Source organism: Ictidomys tridecemlineatus, chromosome 2 (assembly GCF_052094955.1).
Source record: "Ictidomys tridecemlineatus isolate mIctTri1 chromosome 2, mIctTri1.hap1, whole genome shotgun sequence".
Classification (NCBI taxonomy): Eukaryota; Metazoa; Chordata; class Mammalia; order Rodentia; family Sciuridae; genus Ictidomys; species Ictidomys tridecemlineatus.
Window position 1 is genome coordinate 207,588,950 of NC_135478.1, and position 20,678 is coordinate 207,609,627.

General features: G+C 37.4%; 1 protein-coding gene across 8 annotated transcripts in view; it reads right to left on the bottom strand.

Moving 5' to 3' along the window:
* The window catches only part of Zc3hc1 (zinc finger C3HC-type containing 1), a 31,927-nt gene extending 11,456 nt beyond the window's left edge, over window positions 1-20,471 (bottom strand). The window contains exons 1-8 of one of the 8 annotated variants that reach the window (XM_078040527.1): window positions 18,099-18,282; window positions 15,934-16,064; window positions 13,483-13,548; window positions 9,742-9,876; window positions 9,131-9,214; window positions 5,959-5,994; window positions 1,974-2,101; window positions 674-828 (exon numbers count right to left, since the gene is read on the bottom strand). In XM_078040527.1, the coding sequence (XP_077896653.1) occupies window positions 674-828; window positions 1,974-2,101; window positions 5,959-5,994; window positions 9,131-9,214; window positions 9,742-9,876; window positions 13,483-13,548; window positions 15,934-16,064; window positions 18,099-18,244 (881 nt within the window). In that variant the 5' untranslated portion in view covers window positions 18,245-18,282. Of the gene's footprint in view, window positions 1-673; window positions 829-1,973; window positions 2,102-5,958; window positions 5,995-9,130; window positions 9,252-9,741; window positions 9,893-13,482; window positions 13,549-15,933; window positions 16,065-16,375; window positions 17,130-18,098; window positions 18,294-20,360 lie in introns of those variants that run through there. The other 7 variants (XM_078040533.1, XM_078040531.1, XM_078040529.1 and 4 more) reach the window with 7 other exon arrangements.
* Between the last annotated feature and the right edge of the window lie 207 nt (window positions 20,472-20,678).

A 20,678-nucleotide genomic window follows, 5' to 3' on the forward strand; every position in this document is an offset into this window, starting at 1 on the left:
GTCTCAGCAACTTGTTAACACCCTGTTTCAAATACAAAAAATCAAAAGAGACATGGCTCAGTGGCATAGCACTCACCTAGGATGTGTGAGGCCCTGCCTAGCTTTGCTCCTCATTGGGGGCCAAAAGAAATTTTGTTTCAAAAATCTTCAATCTCAGAGGTAGTCTCTGCCAAACTGAACAGTTAAAAAAAAAAAAGCACATCAGCGTAGGGCAAGGGGATACCAACTGGTGTTTCCGAAATTTTAGGGGATGCTGGGGATTGAACCCAGGGCTTTTTGCACATGCTAGGAAAGTGCTCTATCTGGTCATACTTGCATCCCCCACCAATCTCTGGTAGTTTTTACTCAATTACACTGATTTTTCTTTCTAAAAATAGTTTATTTTCTATTTTCAAAAAGGAGCTTCACTGCTTATAGGAATATACCTAGATAGTTACAATACAAGAAACAAAGTTCAAGTGTGAACACAAGGAATCCCCAAGTTCTAATTCTCTTTGTTACTAATTCTTATTATCTATCCCGCACCCATCCCACTCCTCCCCTCACTTTTCTCTTTGTTTCTGTTTTCTCACTGGAAACATCATGTGATTTCCAAATACTATAAGTGAATGATATACATATGGGTGTATGCATCATCACAGCTTATGCCCTCAGGCAAAATTTGCTGACTGACCTACATGCCCAGCCACACAGAGAGAGAACACAAGCAGTGATGTGGACTTGGATGTCAGAGCCTAACTTGCTTGGAGTTTTTCTCTCTTCAGTTCGGTGATCAAGTTCATCTTCAAGCAGGTGTAACAGAAGACTGATCTTGTCTTCTGTCAGGCACTACAAAGGAACCAAGATAAAAAACCTTCAAGTTTCTACCATTATACAAAGAAAAATTATTCATATGATGTACTTATATGGTACAAGGCAAAAATCAGGGGAAAAAAATGACAAATATGATGAGACTGACCTCATAGAGAAGATTTATTTTAGGCAGGGCTAGGAATCACACAGCAGCTTTATTTTTCCCCTATGGTCCTAGGGATTGAACCCAGAGGTGGTCTGCCAGTGAGCCACATTTTTTTTTAAATTTTGAGACAGGGTCTTACTGGGTTGCTAAGGTGTCCCCCAAAAGCTCATGTGTGAGACAATGAAAGAGAACTGATTGGGTCATAACCTTAACCCGATCAGTTAATTAATCCCTGATGGGATTAACTGAGTGATGGCTGGATATGGGTGGGGTGTGGTTGGAGGAAATAATTTATGGGGTCATGGCTAAGGGGTATGTATTTTGTATCTGCAGAGGAGTCTCTCCCTCTTTGCTTCCTGATCATCACGTGAGCTGGTTCCCTCTGCCACACTGTCTTCCACCATGATGTTCAGTCTCACTCGAGCCCTGAGGAATGGAGCCAGCTATCTATAGACTGAGGCCTCTGAAATTGTGAGCACTTCAAATAAACTTTTCCTCCTCTATAGTTCTTCTGGTTTGGGTCCTTTAGTCACAGTAGTGTAATAGATGACTAAAATAAGCTGCTATTTCCTATAATATAGCTTTTCCTCACAGCACTAACAGGCTAATGAAATGGGATAGTAAATATGCAATTTCAAAGTACAGATGGGCCAGAGTATTTCAACACTTCTATTCACAGGAAGAGTTTATTACTTGGCCTCTATCACTATGGAAAATTATATGCAAAAAATGATATGCAGTCACATGTCAGTGTCTTCTGTTAAACAATATAAGTAACTAATCAAAATAAAATTAAATTTGCCACTTCAAGAATCATACCTAAACATTTAAGTGGAACCTATTTGCTTCAACCCTCAATAGTCACTTTTTGGTTGAAATCGAAAAGATCAGATGAGAAATGAATGAGTTGTTCTCTTCCTAACAATCTGCACCATTTTGTCATTAAAAGAATTATTTCATATACAAATGCTGATGACAAGTGGAGGTCACTACAACCTAGCCAAGAAAAACTCACCATAGTTTTCAAGTCCTCTGGCCTCAGGGAAGGAAGCTGGAGGTCCAAGTGACAAAGGTTTTGAAAACGATCTAGGAATTCACTAATAAGAACAGCAGGCTCATCTAATGGTAACATCCCAAATCGATCTATGGAAAAAGTAAACAGGAAGATGATATTGGTATACAAAATAAAAAAACACAGAGGCTCGAATAGGTGACAAAGCTTAGAGAACCAGCCTTTTATAACAACTACCAAGCTGTCAGATACATAACTTATTGTGAGCCAGGAAGGAAAAAAACCCACAGATAAACCCTATCTTCATCTTCATCTATGGAATCTGGTACACTGGTAAATGCACATTGAGGACAGAAAGGTCTTGCTGAGGTACTTCCTAAGGAGACTAGGCTATTTGGCCAAGAATAATTAGTAGAACCCACAATTAATCAGCTCTGACGAAGAATGAAAATACATTTTGACCAGTCATGGTGGCCATGCCTGTAATCTCAGCAACTAGGAAGGCTGAGGCAGAAGAATCATAAGTTTGAGGTAAACTTAGTGAGATCTGTCTCAAATGAAAAATAATAAGGGCTGGGGATGTAGCTTAGTGGTAGTGACCCTAGGTTCAATCCCCAGTACCACCCTCCGCCACACACATGAGATTTCACGTGTCATCCTAAACTGATTATTTAAAAAGTATCCAGCAGGGCTGGGGATGTGGCTCAAGCAGTAGCGTGCTCGCCTGGCATGCGTGCAGCATGGAGTTCGATCCTCAGCACCACATATAAACAAAGATGTTGTGTCTGCCAAAAACTGAAAAATAAACATTACAAATTAAAAAAAAAAGTATCCAGCAGCTAGGGATGTACCTAGGATCACCTGCCGAGCGAGCATTTACAAGGTCTTCCCTGGGTTTAATCCCCAGCATCACCAAAAAAAAAAAAAAAAAAAAAAAAGAAAATAAAAATATTTAGCAGTGATGATTTCAAGGGTGTACACATATGTCATATGTGAAAACTTACCAATTTGTATCTCTAAATATTTTAGATTATTTTGTATTAATAGTAATAGTAACAGTAGCACTTCTGTCCAATAATTATAGGCCTCATTAGCAATCAGATTTTGGTCTGTAATACTATTCTAATGCTAGTAAAAGGATCAAGCTCTTGAGAGAGCTGCTGATTTCACATTGTGGGGTAGGGAAAATAAATCAAGTTGTATCCAGAATAGAAGTCTGCTGCTGCCAAGCAAGAATGCTTTCAAGAATGTTAGAGACAATGTTGAAAGTACAGAAGAGCCAGTTTAAAGGAAATCAATCCATTATTTCCAGCTATGAATACCTTGAAACTCAAATAAGAAAATAACTTATAATTAAAATAAAATGCTTTTGAAATGCTACGAATTCTTAATGATATGCAAACAAATACAATACAAATAAGCATAAAAGAGTAACATTTTTTTTTGCCATCCTGGGACTGAACTAAGGCACTGCTCAAGCTAGGCAAGTGGCTCCACCACTGAACTACATCCCCAGCCCTTTTTATTTTATTTGGAGACAGGGTCTACCAAAGTAACCCAGTCTGGCCTTGAATTTGTGATCCTCCTGCCTTAATCTCCTAGACTAAGATCATAAGTAGCTGGAATGACACATATGCACCACTGCACCTAGCTAATTGTTAATTTTAAATTAATTTTAGTAAGTAGGAGAGCACTGATGTATTGAGTACTTTTTTCTGTTAAGTACATGTCTCTTGCTTCTCTGTAGGATGTCCTTGTGGGAATGGTGGACTGAGAACCTCTGAAAATCCTGTCTCCTATAAAAGCAATAAGAATGTTGGCAAAATTGTAACAATACTTTCTTAGCATTCTCAAATTTAACCAAAGGCTTGCAATAATCTGGGAAGTGTTTATTCAAGAAAAAATGGCAGAATCTTGATAAGAATAAAGGCTCTAGTCAGCTTGGAAAATGAACTTATGGCATTTTAATTTGTATTGTTTCCATCCTTCTTTCCCCAGCTTAGATCCTCCATATAGCCCAGAAAACCAAGAGTTCCACAATCATGGTGCAAATCAGCAGCTTAACAGCCTTGGAAGAGGACATTGGGGAGCTTTGCTCCTCCAAAGCCCCATCTTAGAGACTATTATTATTCGATCTAACAGTGCATGAAAAATCATATTGGCCCAGTGAAATCAGTAGTACAGCACTTGTCTAGCATATGAGAAGCCTTCTTTTCCTGAGAATGGTTTTCAAGAACAGTTGTTTTAAGCAAATATTTAGCATCACAGTTAAACCGAGACAACCAAGGGCTGGGGATGTGGCTAAAAGCCTAGCATGCGTGGGGCACTGGGTTAAATTCTCAGCACCACATAAAAATGAAATAAAGATATTGTGTCCACCTAAAAAAATAAATACTTTAAAAAAATGAGGAATCACTTAAAAAAAAAAAAAACTGAGGCAAGCAACAAACAGACCACAAACCTTAAAATGAAAAGTTGGGAACTGAGATGTCCATAGGAGGGTTTGAAAAGCTCTGACACACTCCTTGGAATCTGAGATATGTGAATGTATAGGGCTGTATATAAGCTCAGGAAAGACCTAAAAAGGCCCTAAGCTCTCATCTATGGCTGAGTTGGTGGCTCTGTGCAAGGAGGAAGTGAGACCTAATGCAGATTTGCAAACTGCTTGCTTGACCACTTGACCCAATGCACAGAGTTCCTTGACAAAGACTGGGGGACTTATTGTTTGTAAGCATTTAAGGAAATCTCTGAACAAATCATCATCTAACCAAGCAGAGACTTCAGCAACACCTATAAAAGAAGATGTACTTTATAGAATCAGCTCAGAAAAAGTAACTAAACAAACAATAAGTAATAACAACAAACACTGATGGTGGGGGGGGTGGATTTCCAAAGTTGACACATCATGAAACATAGGTAGAAATTTAAAACGTTCAAAAAACTAAAGGAAAGCATGAGAATGATATCTTACTAAATAAAGAATAGCAATAAAGAGAAAAATTAGAAACTGTGACGTTGGAAAGTATAACTAAGATACACACAACCCCCTTTCCCCCAAAACACACATAAAAACAAGCAAGGTAAAATGGTTTGAAACAAAGATAGAAAATGTTGGCATTATATGGGTCTGGGTGGTAGAAATCTTGTGTATATTTGAAAATTTTCAAAATTTTAGAAATTATTTTAAAAGTTAAAAAATGAAAACAAAGGAATACTTTCTTTTTCTTTTTCCCAGTACTGGGGATTGAACCTAGGGCCTTGCATGATGTGCTAGGCAAACATTCTACAATGAGTAACTCAAAGTGGTACTTGCTATATTCGGGGTGATTAAATCAAATTATTTAAAGTCATTGCAAATATAGTTAGCCCTCAAAATCTTTGGGGTCTGCATCCTAGATTCAACCACTGCAAAAAAAAAAAAAAAAAAAGAAAAAAGAAAAAAATCTGTACTGAGCAGGTACAGACTTTTATAACAACTATTTGATACAGTATATTCTATTAAGTAACATAAGTAATCTAGAGATGCTTTAAGGTATATAGGAAGAAGAAAGTAGGTTTTATACAAATACTATGCCATTTTATATAAAGGCCTTGAGGATCTGCAGGTTTTAGTATCAAAGGGAGTTTTAGAACCAAGCATTCATGGATAAAATGGACGACTATAATCACATATGTCAAAATACATGCCATCAATTAACTTAATTTATTTATTCATTTTGTGACAGTGGGGATTCAACTCAGGGCTTCCTATATGCTAGGCAAGTGCTCTACCACTGAGTACATCCCCAGTCCTTTTATTTTATTTTGAGATAGGGTCTTGCAAAATTGCTCTGACTCTCCTGAAGTTGTAATCCATCTGCCTCAAGCTCCTGAGTAGCTGAGATTATAGGTGTGTGCCAATGCAACCAGCACCATCAATTTAAGAAACATTACTTTACTAAGGAATCAGGTTACAGGCTGAAGTGTATTTCAAAGGTAGAGTGCTTACCTAGCATGAGTGAGACCCTAGGCTTGAACTCTAGCACTACAAAAAAAAAAAAAAAGTAAAATTAAAATAAAAGGAAAAGGTATAGATTTTAAAAATCAAGTAATGTTTAACAATAAAAAGGCACATGTTCTGATGACCAGTGGCTTAGGTTTGGCAAAATTTGGGAAAAGAAACCAGGTCCCAAGGCCCTTCTGATCATTTTCTAATTTAGTGTTTTGTGTGATTGCTATAATACTAAGAAAGCAACAGCAAAATCTTATGAAGGTAAAAGAACAGAGAGGAAATGAAACCCATCATGAAAACGTCTTAACATAATAAGCTTAAATATGTTTCATAATTAATGTATTTGTATTTTGTTTATAAAGTGTTTGAACATATTCAAAATAATCAGCCCTAGTAAGTTAGTAAATGTCATTTAATGTTTAAAGCAACTGTATAATTATTAGAAAAAAATTACCTTAAAAATTAATAGGTATGCTTAATAAATTCGAATTACAACATAAATAGCATGCACATTCCTTCTCCACATAAAAATCTCTGTTATGTTAAAGAACCAAACTAGGAATGGTGTAATTAAGAAGTTTTTTTTTTTTTTTTAAAGAGAGAGAGAGAGTGAGAGAGAGAATTCTTCAATATTTATTTTTCAGTTTTTGGCGGACACAACATCTTTGTTTGTATGTGGTGCTGAGGATCGAACCTGGGCCACACGCATGCCAGGCGAGCGCGCTACCGCTTGAGCCACATCCCCAGCCCCAATTAAGAAGTTATATCTGAGACCTATTTAGGAGAAAGAATGAATAGGATACAATGGGTGACGATAGAAAAGGGTGGCTAAAAATGACTTCTGGACTTAGGACAAATGGATGGAGAGGTCAGTGCCATTTACTGAGCTGGGCAAAGCTTTGGATATATGAGAAGAGTTCAACTTTGTGTAAGTTGAGTTCCAGGTACCTATAATAATAAGTGGAAATATTTAGAGAATACTTGAAAATATGAATCAAGTTCAAAAGACAGGTCTAGATAGGAATTAGAGCTCTTCAAGGTAGTAAAATTGTGAATGGGACCAAGAAAGCAATGTGTATAATTACAAGAGTTACAAGTTATGAACAGAGCACTGGGCAGACCCTATAAACTTAAACTCAGTGCACTGGGCAAGATGGACTTCAGTCCTCACAGGGCTGAGCTATGCTATACAGTGATACAATTTAGGCCAACAGTAGGAAATCTTTGTCATATGTTAACTTCATTTAGAAAGTGTCATCAGAGGTAGATAACAATCCATAGACACTTTCAATTTATTTTATCCTCTTAGTAGTCATTCATGGAATATTCCTAGCCATTAGTGACCCTGGAATTAGTGTGAGCTGTCTTCCTAAAATAAAAAATATACCTACACTACACTGTTCTGTGGTCAAGGAATGACAAATACAGATGAACGGTTCTGCTTTGTAAACATGGGTCTGAAAATTTTTGTTCTGCTCTTAGTGAGATTCCCCACCAGAGGGCTCTGCTGTTGAAGCAATTTACTTAGCAGAAACGTGTGCATAAACAACAAAATATTTCAAAATCCTAGCTGATACTGTATGTTTGGCTTATTATAAAGCACTCTGCACACATCAGTGGTTCCTGATTTCAGGGAGACTATGTCCTGCCATGGCACTTACACAAAGGGGAGAGAAGACTAGGACCTGCCTTTCCACACTCTGTTGTGACACCACTCTTATTTGGGGTCCCGTGAGCCTCCTGTAACAACCAAAATGTATTTATCTCTAAAGAAGCTTTGGTAGAACCTGGAGCTACACAGTATATGGGAAAAGCAGAGTTTGGAATCAGATAAAATCATAGTTATGGTTCTCTTTAGTTTGTCTTAGGATCTCTGATTCTTAGTTTCCTCAATTAAAAAAGCTCAGTTGACGATATCTACATCCTAGGCCCTATGAAGATTAAATGGGATAATGTATACACATTATGCACTTAATAAGTAGTAAAATAAATGAATACAGGGGTTGGGGCTGTGACTCATTGGTAGAGCGCCTGCCTGGCACATATGAGGCACTGGGTTCGATCCTCAGCACCACATAATTAATAAAGAAAGAAAGAAAGAAATTGTGTCCATCTACAACAACAAAAAAACCCTTAAAAACAGCATACTACAGGAACACAGCCACATTAATGTTTATGGCAGCCCAATTCACAATAGCTAAACTGTGGAGCCAATCTAGATGTCCTTCAGTGGATGAATGGGTAAAAAAAATGAGGCATTTATATACAATGGAATATTACTCAGCATTAAAAAAGAACATAATCATGATATTTGCAGGTAAATGGATGGTGCTGGAGAAGATAATGCTAAGTGAAGTCAGCCAATCCCAAAAAATCAAATGCCAAATGTTTTCTCTGATATAAGGGGGGGTGACTCATAGTAGGGTAGGGAGGGAAAGCATGGGAAGATTAAATTAATTCTAGATAGGGAAGACGGGTGGGAGGGAAAGGGAGGGGAAAGGTGGAATATGATGGACATCATTATACAAAGTACACTTATGAAGACTTGAATTGGGTGTCAACATACCTTATATACAGAGATATGAAAAATTGTGGTATATATGTGTATTAAGAATTATAACGCAAAAAAAGTACATGTATAATGGCATAAATTGACATGAACATACTTTATTATAAATAGAGATATGAAAAATTGTGCTCTATATGTGTAATAAGGATTATAATGCATTCCACTGTTATGTATTTTATTTTTTTTTATTTTATTTTTATTTTTTAAAGAGGAGAGAGAGAGAGAGAGAGAGAGAGAGAGAGAGAGAGAGAGAGAGAGAATTTTTAATATTTATTTCTTAGTTCTCGGCGGACACAACATCTTTGTTGGTATGTGGTGCTGAGGATCGAACCCGGGCCGCATGCATGCAAGAGGAGCGCGCTACCACCTGAGCCACATTCCCAGCCCTGCCATGTATTTTAAAAAATTAAAAATTAAAAAACAAATGAATGCAAGTTCTTGAAAAGCACAAATAGAAGAAAAAGAAAGATTAAGTTTCTTTCTTTCTCTCTCTCTCTCTCTCTCTCACACACACACACACATACAAACACACAAAAGGTCAACACTAGAAATGCAATGACCCAGAAGATATAATAAATGAGAATTCTCAGAAATAAGTACCTGGAGAGGGGCTGTCTGGCCAAAAACAGAACTTCTCATGGGCAGTACACAAGGATTTCTTCAGCTCAGCACATCGTTCCTTATCTGAAATCCACACAGGTAGCAATGCCTTAAAAAAACACTGTATAGATTCAAAAACCAAAAGCCTTAAAGAGTACAAATACAACTACAAATAGAAACAATTAAGATAATTTAAAAATACACAAAAATAGTAGAAATATTTCATCTTTTTCCATGAAAAAGCTCTAAACTGTTATCCTAAAATCAACAAATAAGATATATCATTTAACTTACAAGGCTGGGCATTCCAAAGTGTGAGACTTCAGAAAGTACTTTGTCTAAAAGTATAAATTTTCAAATCAAAAAGTAAACAGACTGCCATCAGCTACCTAGAATACATGAATTCAAGATTCAAGTCCACTCTAGGTAGCTTAATTTTTTAAAAAAGTAATGAATGAAGCTAACAATTAGGATGAAGGCAACTGCAAATTCACCTTATTATATATGGTGAAATATATTCTTTGCTCAAAGTGACCCCCCCAGACACACCCAGAGAAAAGCTAGTGTATCTTTAAAAGTAGAGGAAAACATAATCCGTGTTTTATACTTACATCTGTCAAAATCAAAAGCTGGCTGTAAACTGGCACAGAGAAAAGCTTGACAGCTGGAACACTTGAGCATATCACACTCAACTGTGACCCAACCATATTTTGCACAGACGAGTGGAGACAGCTCAGGGGGCTTCCCTGCCCATTTCAAAGAGTATTCATGTTAAGAAAAACAACACTGCAAGTATATTAACGTGAATAAATCAGAAGTAAAACTCATTCTTAATTCATATAAGAATAAACACATCAAATTAAGGAGAAAAGCAGTAATACAAATGGTAAAGACCATTTTTAAAGCAGATACATGCTTTGCAGAATGAAGGTCATCTGAGTAATAAGCAAAGGGGGGAAAAAGTTCCTAATTTTTTCTGTAGGAAGCTTCTGTATTTTTTCTTTTTAAAGAGAGAGTGAGAGAGGACAGAGAGAGAGAGAGAGAGAATTTTTAATATTTATTTTTTAATTCTCGGTGGACACAACATCTTTGTTGGTATGTGGTGCTGAGGATCGAACCCGGGCCGCACGCATGCCAGGCAAGTGCGCTACCGCTTGAGCCAAATCCCCAGCCCAGAAGCTTCTGTATTTTATATGATTCAAAGGTTTTATAGCTTACCTATAATCCTAACTACTTAGGAGGATGAGACTGTCCTAAACAAACATAGCCAAGACCATATCTTAAAAAAAAAAAAAAAAAAAAGGTTTCTTTTATTATTGGTTGTGGGGTGTAATATAGAAGCCATTCATTTTCATTTTTATCTGAAATATTGGATACTTAAAAACACTAGTGAAAGCATTAAGACCTGTTTATGCAATAAGGGATGAGCAAAGTCAAAAAGGCAAAAATATCTTCTGCAACTTGTCTATGTCTTCCAATTGTGGCACATCCACCTTTACTTTCCAAAGAATAAAAGTGGTAAAATAATAATAGTTATTATTATTATTATCCCCCCAAAATTTAATTGTTATATATTGTGTGAGCATATATGATTTGAGGGTTATCAAGTCCATTTTATTCAGAGTACATGTGTTAAACAAACAAGCATATGTTAAGTCCTTAAACATTTATTGATCCTTATTATTCAACACTCACTTTTATAGATCCTTTCTAGACAGTCCTTATTTTATTCTATTTTATTTATTTATTTTTTTGTGGTGCTAGGAATTGAACCCAGGGCCTTATACATGCAAGGCAGGCACTCTACCAACTAAGCTATATCGCCAACCTTGACAGCCCTTATTTTATAAAGCACCTGGAAAAAATAAATAAATAAATGATAAAACATAAAATGTGAGGCAGGAGAGTTCTATAGTTTTATAAGAATTTTTCCCCCCCTCAGGTAGGGTCTTGCTACGTTACTGACACTGGTCTTGAACTTTTTCTTCTTCTTCTTTTTATTTTTTTTTTGGTGCTGGGGATTGAACCCAGAGGCACCTTACCACTGAGTTATAACCCCAGCCCTTTTAAATTTGTTATTAGCGGGGTCTCACTAAGTTGCTGAGATTGACTTTGAACTTATGATTCTCTTGCCTCAGCCTCCAAAATCACTGGGATCACAGGCATATACCACAGTGCTCAGCCTCTTCTTACTTCAGTTTTCTTAGTAGCTGGTATTATGGGCATGCACCACCATGCCTAGCATGATATGGACATTTGAAAACATTTTAATATCAGCAAAAGAATAAATGAAGACTAGAAAAACAGAATTTAAATATAAATATTAAAGGAACTGGGATTATCCTAGTTATAGAATCATTTAACTTGATTAACTGATTATTATATCGAAAATGGTGATCAAGGACTGGGTTTGTTGCTCAGTGGTAAAGTGCTTGCCTAGCATAAGTGAGGCCCTGGGTTTGATTCTCAGCACCATGTAAAAACAAAATAAAATAAAAAAAGTTAAATTATTTAAAAAAAGAAGAAAATGGTAATCAATTTATAGTCTATGAGGACAAAAAAGAAATAGATCTAAGTACTGCATCAAAATCAGAATTGAATGCAATAAACAACTATAAAAAATTATTTAAAATACCTTCCCTTTCCTGAGCAACTTCATCTTAAAACAACAGGTAAGAAATAAGGAAGATGTGTGGTCCAGTATGTAAAAAGGCAGCTCAGTACCAGGTAGCTGAACCCAATTGGGGTGAAAAGGGTGTCCATAAAGATGGACGGTCCATGTCAAGATGCTGAAACCAAGCACCAAGAGAGAGAATTCATTGTGTAGCTAGGATGAGGCAGGAAGATTCATTCCAATTTTGACCCAACTCTCAACAATTTAGCAAGACCATATCTCAAAATTTTTAAAAAGGGTTGGAGATTTGGCTCAGTGGTAAAGCATTCCTGGCTTTGATCTCTAGTATCACCAAAAATAATAGCAAAAAAATGTTGTTTTCAGTGGTAGAATGTTTGGCTAGCATGTGCAAAGCTCTGGATTTGATTCTCAGCACTACAGGAAAAAAATTTTTAAATTATTTCTTATCCCAGAAAGCAATAAGGAGATCAAACAATTACAGAGGACATGTCAAAAGACACAAAAGCCATTCTGAAGAGGATTCCACTGACTAAACACAAGACAATTAGAGCATCAAAATATATACTGATTGTTATATATATATAAAACCTACTGAGTAAAAAAAAGAAACCATGAGTCCAAATAAAAAGTTTGATGAGGAATGGGTATTTATATAATTTCAGAGAACCTCCCCATGAAACATTTTTTAATTCATTATTTTACAATGAAAAAGTATAACACTCTTTTAATCAAAGTGATCACCACCTAAAGGGATAAATCTTCATTGTGTGCCACATGACAGGATGCAATGAGAATGTACCATCACTTCATGACTCTTGTACATAATTCAATATAAACCATAAAGAAATCTCAGACAAATGCTTTCAAAAGTATCAAAATCAGGAAATTCAAGGAAAAACTGGAAATGTTCCAGGTTAAAGGAGACTAACAACAACTTAAAGCAATGTGTGATTCTCAACTGGATCCTTTTGCTACGAAAAAACATTATTAGTACAATTGACTTAAACAAATAAAAATTGGGATGCTAGGTGTGGTCACTGCACACCTATATTCCCAGCAATGCAGGAGGTTGAGGCAGAAGGATCCAAAGTTCAAGGCCAGCCTGGGCAATTCAGGAGACCCTATCTCAAAGGAAAAAAAAATCAAATAAACTTGTGGTGTAAGGATTACATGGTAGTAACTTAATGTCAATTTCCTGCTTTTGATTGTTACATTCTGGTTATGTAGGAAAAAGTCCTTGTTTGTAGGAATTATTTGGGAGTAAATGAGGCATCACTTTAAGAAATTATTTGCAAACAACTAGAAAAAAAAAATTTTTTTGGTACCATGGACTGAACTCAGAGGAACTCAACCACTGAACCACATCCCCAGACCTTTTTTGTATTTTATTTAGAGACAGGGTCTCACTGAGTTGCTAAGCGCCTTGCTGTTGCATTTTTTATTTTTAGTTGTAGATGGACACAATATCTTTATTTTATTCATTTATTTCTATGTGGTGTTGAGGATTGAACTCAGCCTCACAAGTGCTAGGGAAGAGCTGTACCACTGAGCTATAACCCCAGCCCCTGAGGCTGGCTTTGAACTCTTGATCCTTCTGTCCCAGCCTCCCCCACCACTGGGATTACAGATGTGTGCCACCATGCCTGGCATAAAAAATTGTTTTTAAAAAAATATTCTTTATGGGCTAGGGATGTGGCTCAAACGGTAGCGCGCTCACCTGGCATGTGTGCGGCCCGGGTTCGATCCTCAGCACCACATACAAAGATGTTGTGTCTGCCGAAAACTAAAAAATAAATATTAAAAAAAATATATATTCTTTATAACCTCTGCAAACTTTTTCTAAGTCTGTATAGTCAGCCCCTAGTATTCTCAAGGTCTATATCCATATAGAATCAAAAACATTCTTTTTTAGCCAGGTGCAGTGGCATATGCCTGTAATCCCAGGGGCTAGGAGGCTGAGGTAGAAGGATGGCAAAAGTGAGGCGCTAAGCAACTCAGCGAGACCTTGTCTCTAAATAGAATACAAAAATAGGGCTCAGTGGTTGAGTGCTCCTGAGTTCAATCCCTGGTATTAAAAAAAAAAAATTCTTTTTTACAAACATGGCATCTAAACTGAGCACACTAGCTCATGCTTGTAATCCCAGTGACTCAGGAGACTGAGGCAGGAGGATCATAAGTTTGAGGCCAGCCTCAGCAACTCAGTAAGACCCTGTCTCAAAATAAAAAATGAAAAAGGGGGTGGGGGATATAGCTCAGCAGCAGAGTGCTTACCTGGCATATGTGAGGCACTGGGTTCTATCCTCAGCACCACATAATAAATAAATCAAATAAATAAAGATATTGTGTCCATATTTAAAAAAAACTTTAAAGCCTGGGAATGTCGCTCAGTGGTTAAGTCCCCCTGGATTTAACACCCAGTACATACATACATACATAAATGGCATTTGTGAAGTGGTAAATGCCTGTAATCCCAGCTACTTGGCAGGGTGAAGCAGGAAGATTTCAAGTTTGATGCCAGCCTCGGCAACTTAGTGAGAACCTGTCTCAATTTAAAAGGGAGTTGAGGATGCAGCTCAATGGTAAAGTGCCCCTAGGTTCAATCCCCAGTACTAAAAAAAAAAAAAAAGAAAAGGCATTTCTATTGAACATGTACAACCCTTTCTCTAGTCATTATTCCCTACCCAATAAAGTATAACAATTATTTTACATAGTACTTAGATGACTTAAAGTTGCATAGGTTATATGCAAATACTGTGCCATTTTATTAGGATTTTAAGCTTCACTGAATTTTGGTATCCAAGGGGGCCACAGAACCAATCCCCCATGGAAATTTAGAGACAAAATTAACTATTTTAAAACTACAAAAATAAAAATTCTAAAAAATAGCAGCTGGGCCTTTTGGTCCTTGCATATGGGGTGACAAAGTCATCAAAAAAGGTGTACTTGGAGTGGACCACCATTTCTTCCACCTTCTGTCTATGATTCCTGCAGAGTTACCACCAGTTAATAGAGACAGAGCATCCATTTCTTAGATGAATTTACAAAAATGAGTATAGTTTCCATTTTGCTCCCCTGCTTACTCATTCTGATGGAAACCAGCTGCCAAGTCATGAACTGTTTCTACTGAGAGGACTGCACAGCAAGAAATCAAGAGGTCATCTCTGGTTGACAGGCAGCACAAAACTGAAGGCTTGGTCCAATAGCCACGAGAATATGAACCCTGCTAACGATCATGAGAAAGGGTAGAAGTGGATCGTTTCCTAGCTTAGCTTTGAGATGACTGTACTCAGGTGACCTTGATTGCACTCTTAGTAAGAAACTGAGCCAGAGACTCAACTAAGTCTTGCCTAGATTCTGAATCCACAAAAGTTGTGAGATAATGTTTGTTGTTTTAAGCCACTGGTTGTAGATGGACACAATACCTTTATTTATTTATTTTGCTATGGTGCTAAGGATTGAACCCAGTGCCTTACATGTGCTAGGCAAGTGCTCCACCACTGAGCCACAACCTCAGCCCAAAGCCACTAAGTTTTAAAGCAATTTTTAATGTAACAACAGAGGACTAACACACAAAAGAAAATCTAGAAAGAGATAATGGAGTAGGACAGTCTTTAAGAAATTAAACTATAAGGACTGGGGTTGTGGCTCAGCGGTAGAGCGCTCACTTAGCATGTGCGAGCCCCTGAGTTTGATCCTCAGCAACACCTAAAAATAAATAGATAAATAAAATAAAGGTATAGTGTCCAACTACAACTGAAAAATAAATATTTTTTAAAAATTAAACTATAGTCTTGGCTCTGCCATTTGCTAGAAGGCTGTTTTGGACAAGTCATATAACCTATTGTTATGACTGCTTCCTCCTTTGTAAAATGTATAATAATCGTAATCATAATACTTATTTTCAAAGGCTTAAAATGAAGAGCAAATGTAGTAATTTATAGAAAACACACTATAGAAGTATTAGTTATTATTCTTCCTTTTCTCAGGTCTTTAATTTTTCTTCTGTAAAAAGAGGAGGTCAGATAATCTCAAATATTCCTTTTGATTGATAATACATTATGATGTTAACTTTCCTATAAAAGTTCTTACCAAGTTAAAATATCAGAGTAAGTGATGTAATGGCCTGAAGGAATAAAAATTTCAGGAACAGGTAGAAAGCACAACTTACATGTACTGAAAAAGGATATAGAAAATGTTTCTACTCTGCTAAAGAAGGCTTCTTTGCTTGTAGATTCCAATGGAAGTTGTTCTGCTTGGGGTGATCCATTAACTGACTGGAATGTGGCAGATGTATCCCTCCTAAAACAAAGTGATAGAATTGTTGGTAATCTTTTCATGGTACCACTCTACTTAAATGTTTCATATCTAGCTTCTCTGAAAATCACCATAAATCATACCAACACTGGATTTTTTTAATATTTATTTTTTTAGTTTTAGGTGGACAAAATATCTTTATTTTATTTTTATGTGATATTGAGGATAGAACTCAGTGCTTCATGCATATTAGGCAAGTACTCTACCACTCAGCCACAACCCCAGCCCCGCCCAACACTGAATTTTAAGCTTTCAAAAAAAAATAATAATTTCAGAAATGTTATTCCTCTGCTTACTATTTTTCAAGCCTGCAAATCCAGTAGCTGGGGAGGCTGAAGCAGCAGGATTGCAAGTTCAAAGTCAGCCTCAGCAACATAGTCTCAAAATAAAAAATAAACAGGGAGAGGAGAGGACATGGAGGTAGGAATGATAATAGAATGAATGGGACATTAATACCCTATGTGCGTACATGATCACATAACCTATGTAACTCCACATCATGTACAACCAAATAAATGAGAATTTATACTCTATCTATGTATGATGTGTCAAAATGCATTGTCATGTATAACTAATTAGAACAAATAAATATATATACTAAATAAATAAATATGTTTGGGGATGTAGCTCAGTGGTTAAGCACCCCTGGGTTCAATTCCTGGTGTCAATATTTTTTTTTCAAATCATTTTATAACATTTACTAAACAGATTCCAAATTCTTTAACTTAGCATCGACAATTCTTTACAGTTTAGCCATATCTAATTTTCAGTCAATTTCCACCTCTACAGTACTCTGCTAATACCAACAAGCTATTCTCCTAGCTCACTCACTGTTCTCCAACAGTACCTGGCACAATTTTAGTAATCACAAAATAAGAACTGAAGTCCTCAGGTATTCACCATACAATCTGAAATGCAATGTTATAATAGGAGAAAAAGTAACTCTGATATTGCTATCTGAATAGACTCTTTTGAAGATGGCTCCATTCCAAAAATAACCAATTAAACAATTCAAATCAAAGTAAGGATCTTTAAGAGACTTCATGAAAAAATTTTACAGAGAGGGGGAAAAAAAAAAGCCAGGCAATGTTTATTTTCAATGAAAGCCATTTCAAGGGTGCCTGGGAGTAGAGGTCCCTGTTGGAATTGCTGAGACAAGTATCATTTTAATAAAAATTGGGTTATAGTAACAATCACAGCTTCAAAGAAGCAATTTTTTTTTAATCTTCCTCAAAGACTCCGAGCCCCTCTTGGACAAAATTCAAAACGTCCATAAAGTTGGGAATAAAACGGCACTGAGTTCACTAACCTTTGAGATTCAACATTTTCTTCAGTTATGAGAGAAGAATAAAACAACAACAAAAACCCGCAGTATAAGCAGTACTTACAAATCTGTCACCAAGAACAATAACTATTGTCACCAATGAAAACAATTTTCTCACATTATGGTTCTTGGCTATAATTCGAAATACAGTTGATGTTCTTTACTACTTCAGAACCGTTTGATAGTAGACATACTTACAGATAACATTTAACTCTAATAAAAAAAAACGCACCTTATGCATAACAATTTCTTTTACTGTCTTGATAACTACATTCCAACATAACGGGTTTCATTTATAATCCCCTATTTGCTTTAAGCACTTTAAAAACATATCTCCATACTGTCAAATGGCCTACGGCACACACACACACACACACACACAAAAAAAAAAAAAAGACTAAGAACCCCAACTAAAAGAAGTTTGTGAGCTTAACTAACGGTTCTTTTTATATTTCCTTCCAAGAACAATTTATGGCAAAATTCCTCCCGTGGTGCGAAATCAGGTACATCCTGAGAAGATCTAAGTCGACCTATCTCAGCCGTCTCAGTCTCCTGGTCCCAATAACTGTTCATCCCTACTGACCAAGTCGCCAATCGAGGAGACCTCAATACAATCCGCCCCTGCTCCAGGGCTATCTTCCCCAAGCCATCTCCATTCTCCCAGTGCCTGAGCCAGGTTTGACTCTAGAACTCACGCTTCTGCGCTTCCCTCTTCTGGGGCAATCCCCTCATCTATCAGCTGCCGGACTTTCTGAGGGGTCCCCTCTGGGGAACGGACTACTGTACCCCAGTTTTTTTCAACCCCTGAAGCAAACGCCTGCTCCTCACTGGACGCCGCCATGTTGGTCCGTTACAAAGTTGCTTCCCCGCGGATTTGAAGGCTCAGGAACTTCCGTTCTGAGGGGTTAAGATCCGCCTCTTGAAGCAATCTCGCACGCAAGTCTAATCGCAGGACCCGCCCCTTCCTGGTGCTCTTAGGAAGAGGCTTTAAGGATGGTCGCATTGTTTAAGACCAAACTTAGGTTGATCGGTTCTTTTTTAATCAGAATATTTAGGTTGGTAAAGAATCTTTAGAGCTTTCAGCGGGGACAAGGGACTCAATGTACCGTATTTCACCGAATAATCATCGCAGATTATATGCCTTTTTTAAGCAAAAAAGCGGGGTACGAGAATTATATGAAGGGTTTTTTTTGTTGTTGTTTTTGTTTTTGTTTTTTTTTAGGAAAAAAATTGTGCTGATATTACTTTAAAATAATTTATTGCGGGCTGGGGTTGTGACTCAGCGGTAGAGCCCTTGCCTAGCATGCAAGAGGCCCTGGGTTTGATCCTCAGCATCACATAAAAATAAACAAAGAAAAAAACAAAACAAAGACAAAAATAAAATATAAAAAATAAAATAAATCGTTTATTGGGCAGGCGTGGTGACGCACTCTGTAATCCCAGCAGCTCAAGAGGCTGAGGCAGGTGGATCACGAATTCAAAGCTACCATCAGCAACTTAGTGAGGCCCTAAACAACTCAGCGAGACCCTGTCTGAATAAAACACATAAAAAAAGGGCTGGGAATGTGGCTCAGTGGTTAAGTGCCCCTGGGTTCAATACCTGGTACAAAAAAATAATAATAATAATTTATTACAGGGCTAGGGGTGTAACAGTGGTGGTGTGTTTGCCTAGCATGTGCAAGGAAGGCCCTAGCTTCAGTCTCTTGTATCACAAAAACAAAGTAAAAATAATAAAACATCACTTATTATTAAACTGTCTTTAGAGCAGGATTAGGATGCACAGAATACTTGTAAATATACATTAAACTGAATAGTCCAAATCAATGAGCATCATTTCTTCCTAACAGTTTAGTAATTTATTTATTTGTTTGTTTATTTATTTATTTATTTATGTACCTGCGATTGAACTCAGGGGCACTTTAACACATCTCAGGCCCCATTTTGTATTTTATTTAGAGACAGGGTCTCACTGAGTTACTTAGCACCTTGCTTTTGCTAAGGCTGCCTTTGAACTTGTGATCCTCCTGCCTCAGCCTCCTGAGCCATTGTGATCATAGGTGTGCGCCACCACTCCCGGATAGTGAATATTTTTCTGGTTTGGAAAAGAAAAGAAAAAAGTTAACACATTAGTTGTTATTGATTTGTATTATAGTTGAAATATTACAATTGAGAAAACTTACTAGTGTTGCAAAATATGAATTTACAAAACTTAATCTGTCTCTGAAGATTCTGCAGGGCTACAATTTTTCACTGTAATCAGCAAGCAATTTGGGTCATATGTTGGCCAGGCGTGGTGGCGCACTCTGATCCTAGCGGCTCCTTCGCACAGATAGATAGATTGCATCTTTGCATCAGTCTCATAACCCAGCCTCGACTCGTCTTAAACTGAGTTTTGACTCGCCTAAAACTGAGTTTTAAGAATGTTGTTTTTGCAGGCTCCCTCTTGCAACATTTCGTACAATACACTGCAGTTATGGTTACACATTTTGTTGATGTATACAAACACTTCATCAATTTGTAGAAACTTGCCCCTGTTAGGACCTCGAACCTTGCATCTAGAAAGATTTGTGGTTTTCAGCTAGTCTTTTAGTTTCCGCCAGTCTCCAACCAACCTTTCTCTTTGTTTTTTTGAATTTTTTTAAACATCAGTGGATTTTTATTTTATTCATATATTTTTATGTGGTGCTGTGAATCCAACCCAGTGCCTCACACATGCTAGGCAAGTGCTCTTCCACTGAGCCACAACCCCAGCCCTCTAACCAACTTTTCATTCACCGATAATTCTCTGCATGCAGCTGTTTCCATGCTGTTCAGCCAACTTAATCACTTTCAGCTTGAAGCCCGCACAATAGTTTTCATATTTACCCACAACCAGCAAGAAATGCTTTGCACATTGAAGTATCGCAAGAGGCAGTGAAGTTTATATCACAGGAAGATGCACCTTGAACCATACATACCCCGTCTGCTGGCAGCTTCCTGGGCGCGCTGCCCTTGCACCCACAGCCCTCGGTTGGGTTGAGTGACAGTACCTTCGGTACAGCAGCGCTCTAAACAACCCGCGCTAGTCGACTCTCTTGGCAATGCACGGACACAGCGCATGCGCTGAGAATTCTAGGTTGAAAGCTGGCAGCGCCAGCGAAGACAAATGCACATTCCCGTAGGCCACTGGTGAAGACCCTGGTGCTCCGTTTACCTTTTAAGCGGCGCGATGAACTGAATTATACCGTGCGACGATAATGCAATAAAAAGTTATCAACCACGCCGGGCGCGGTGGC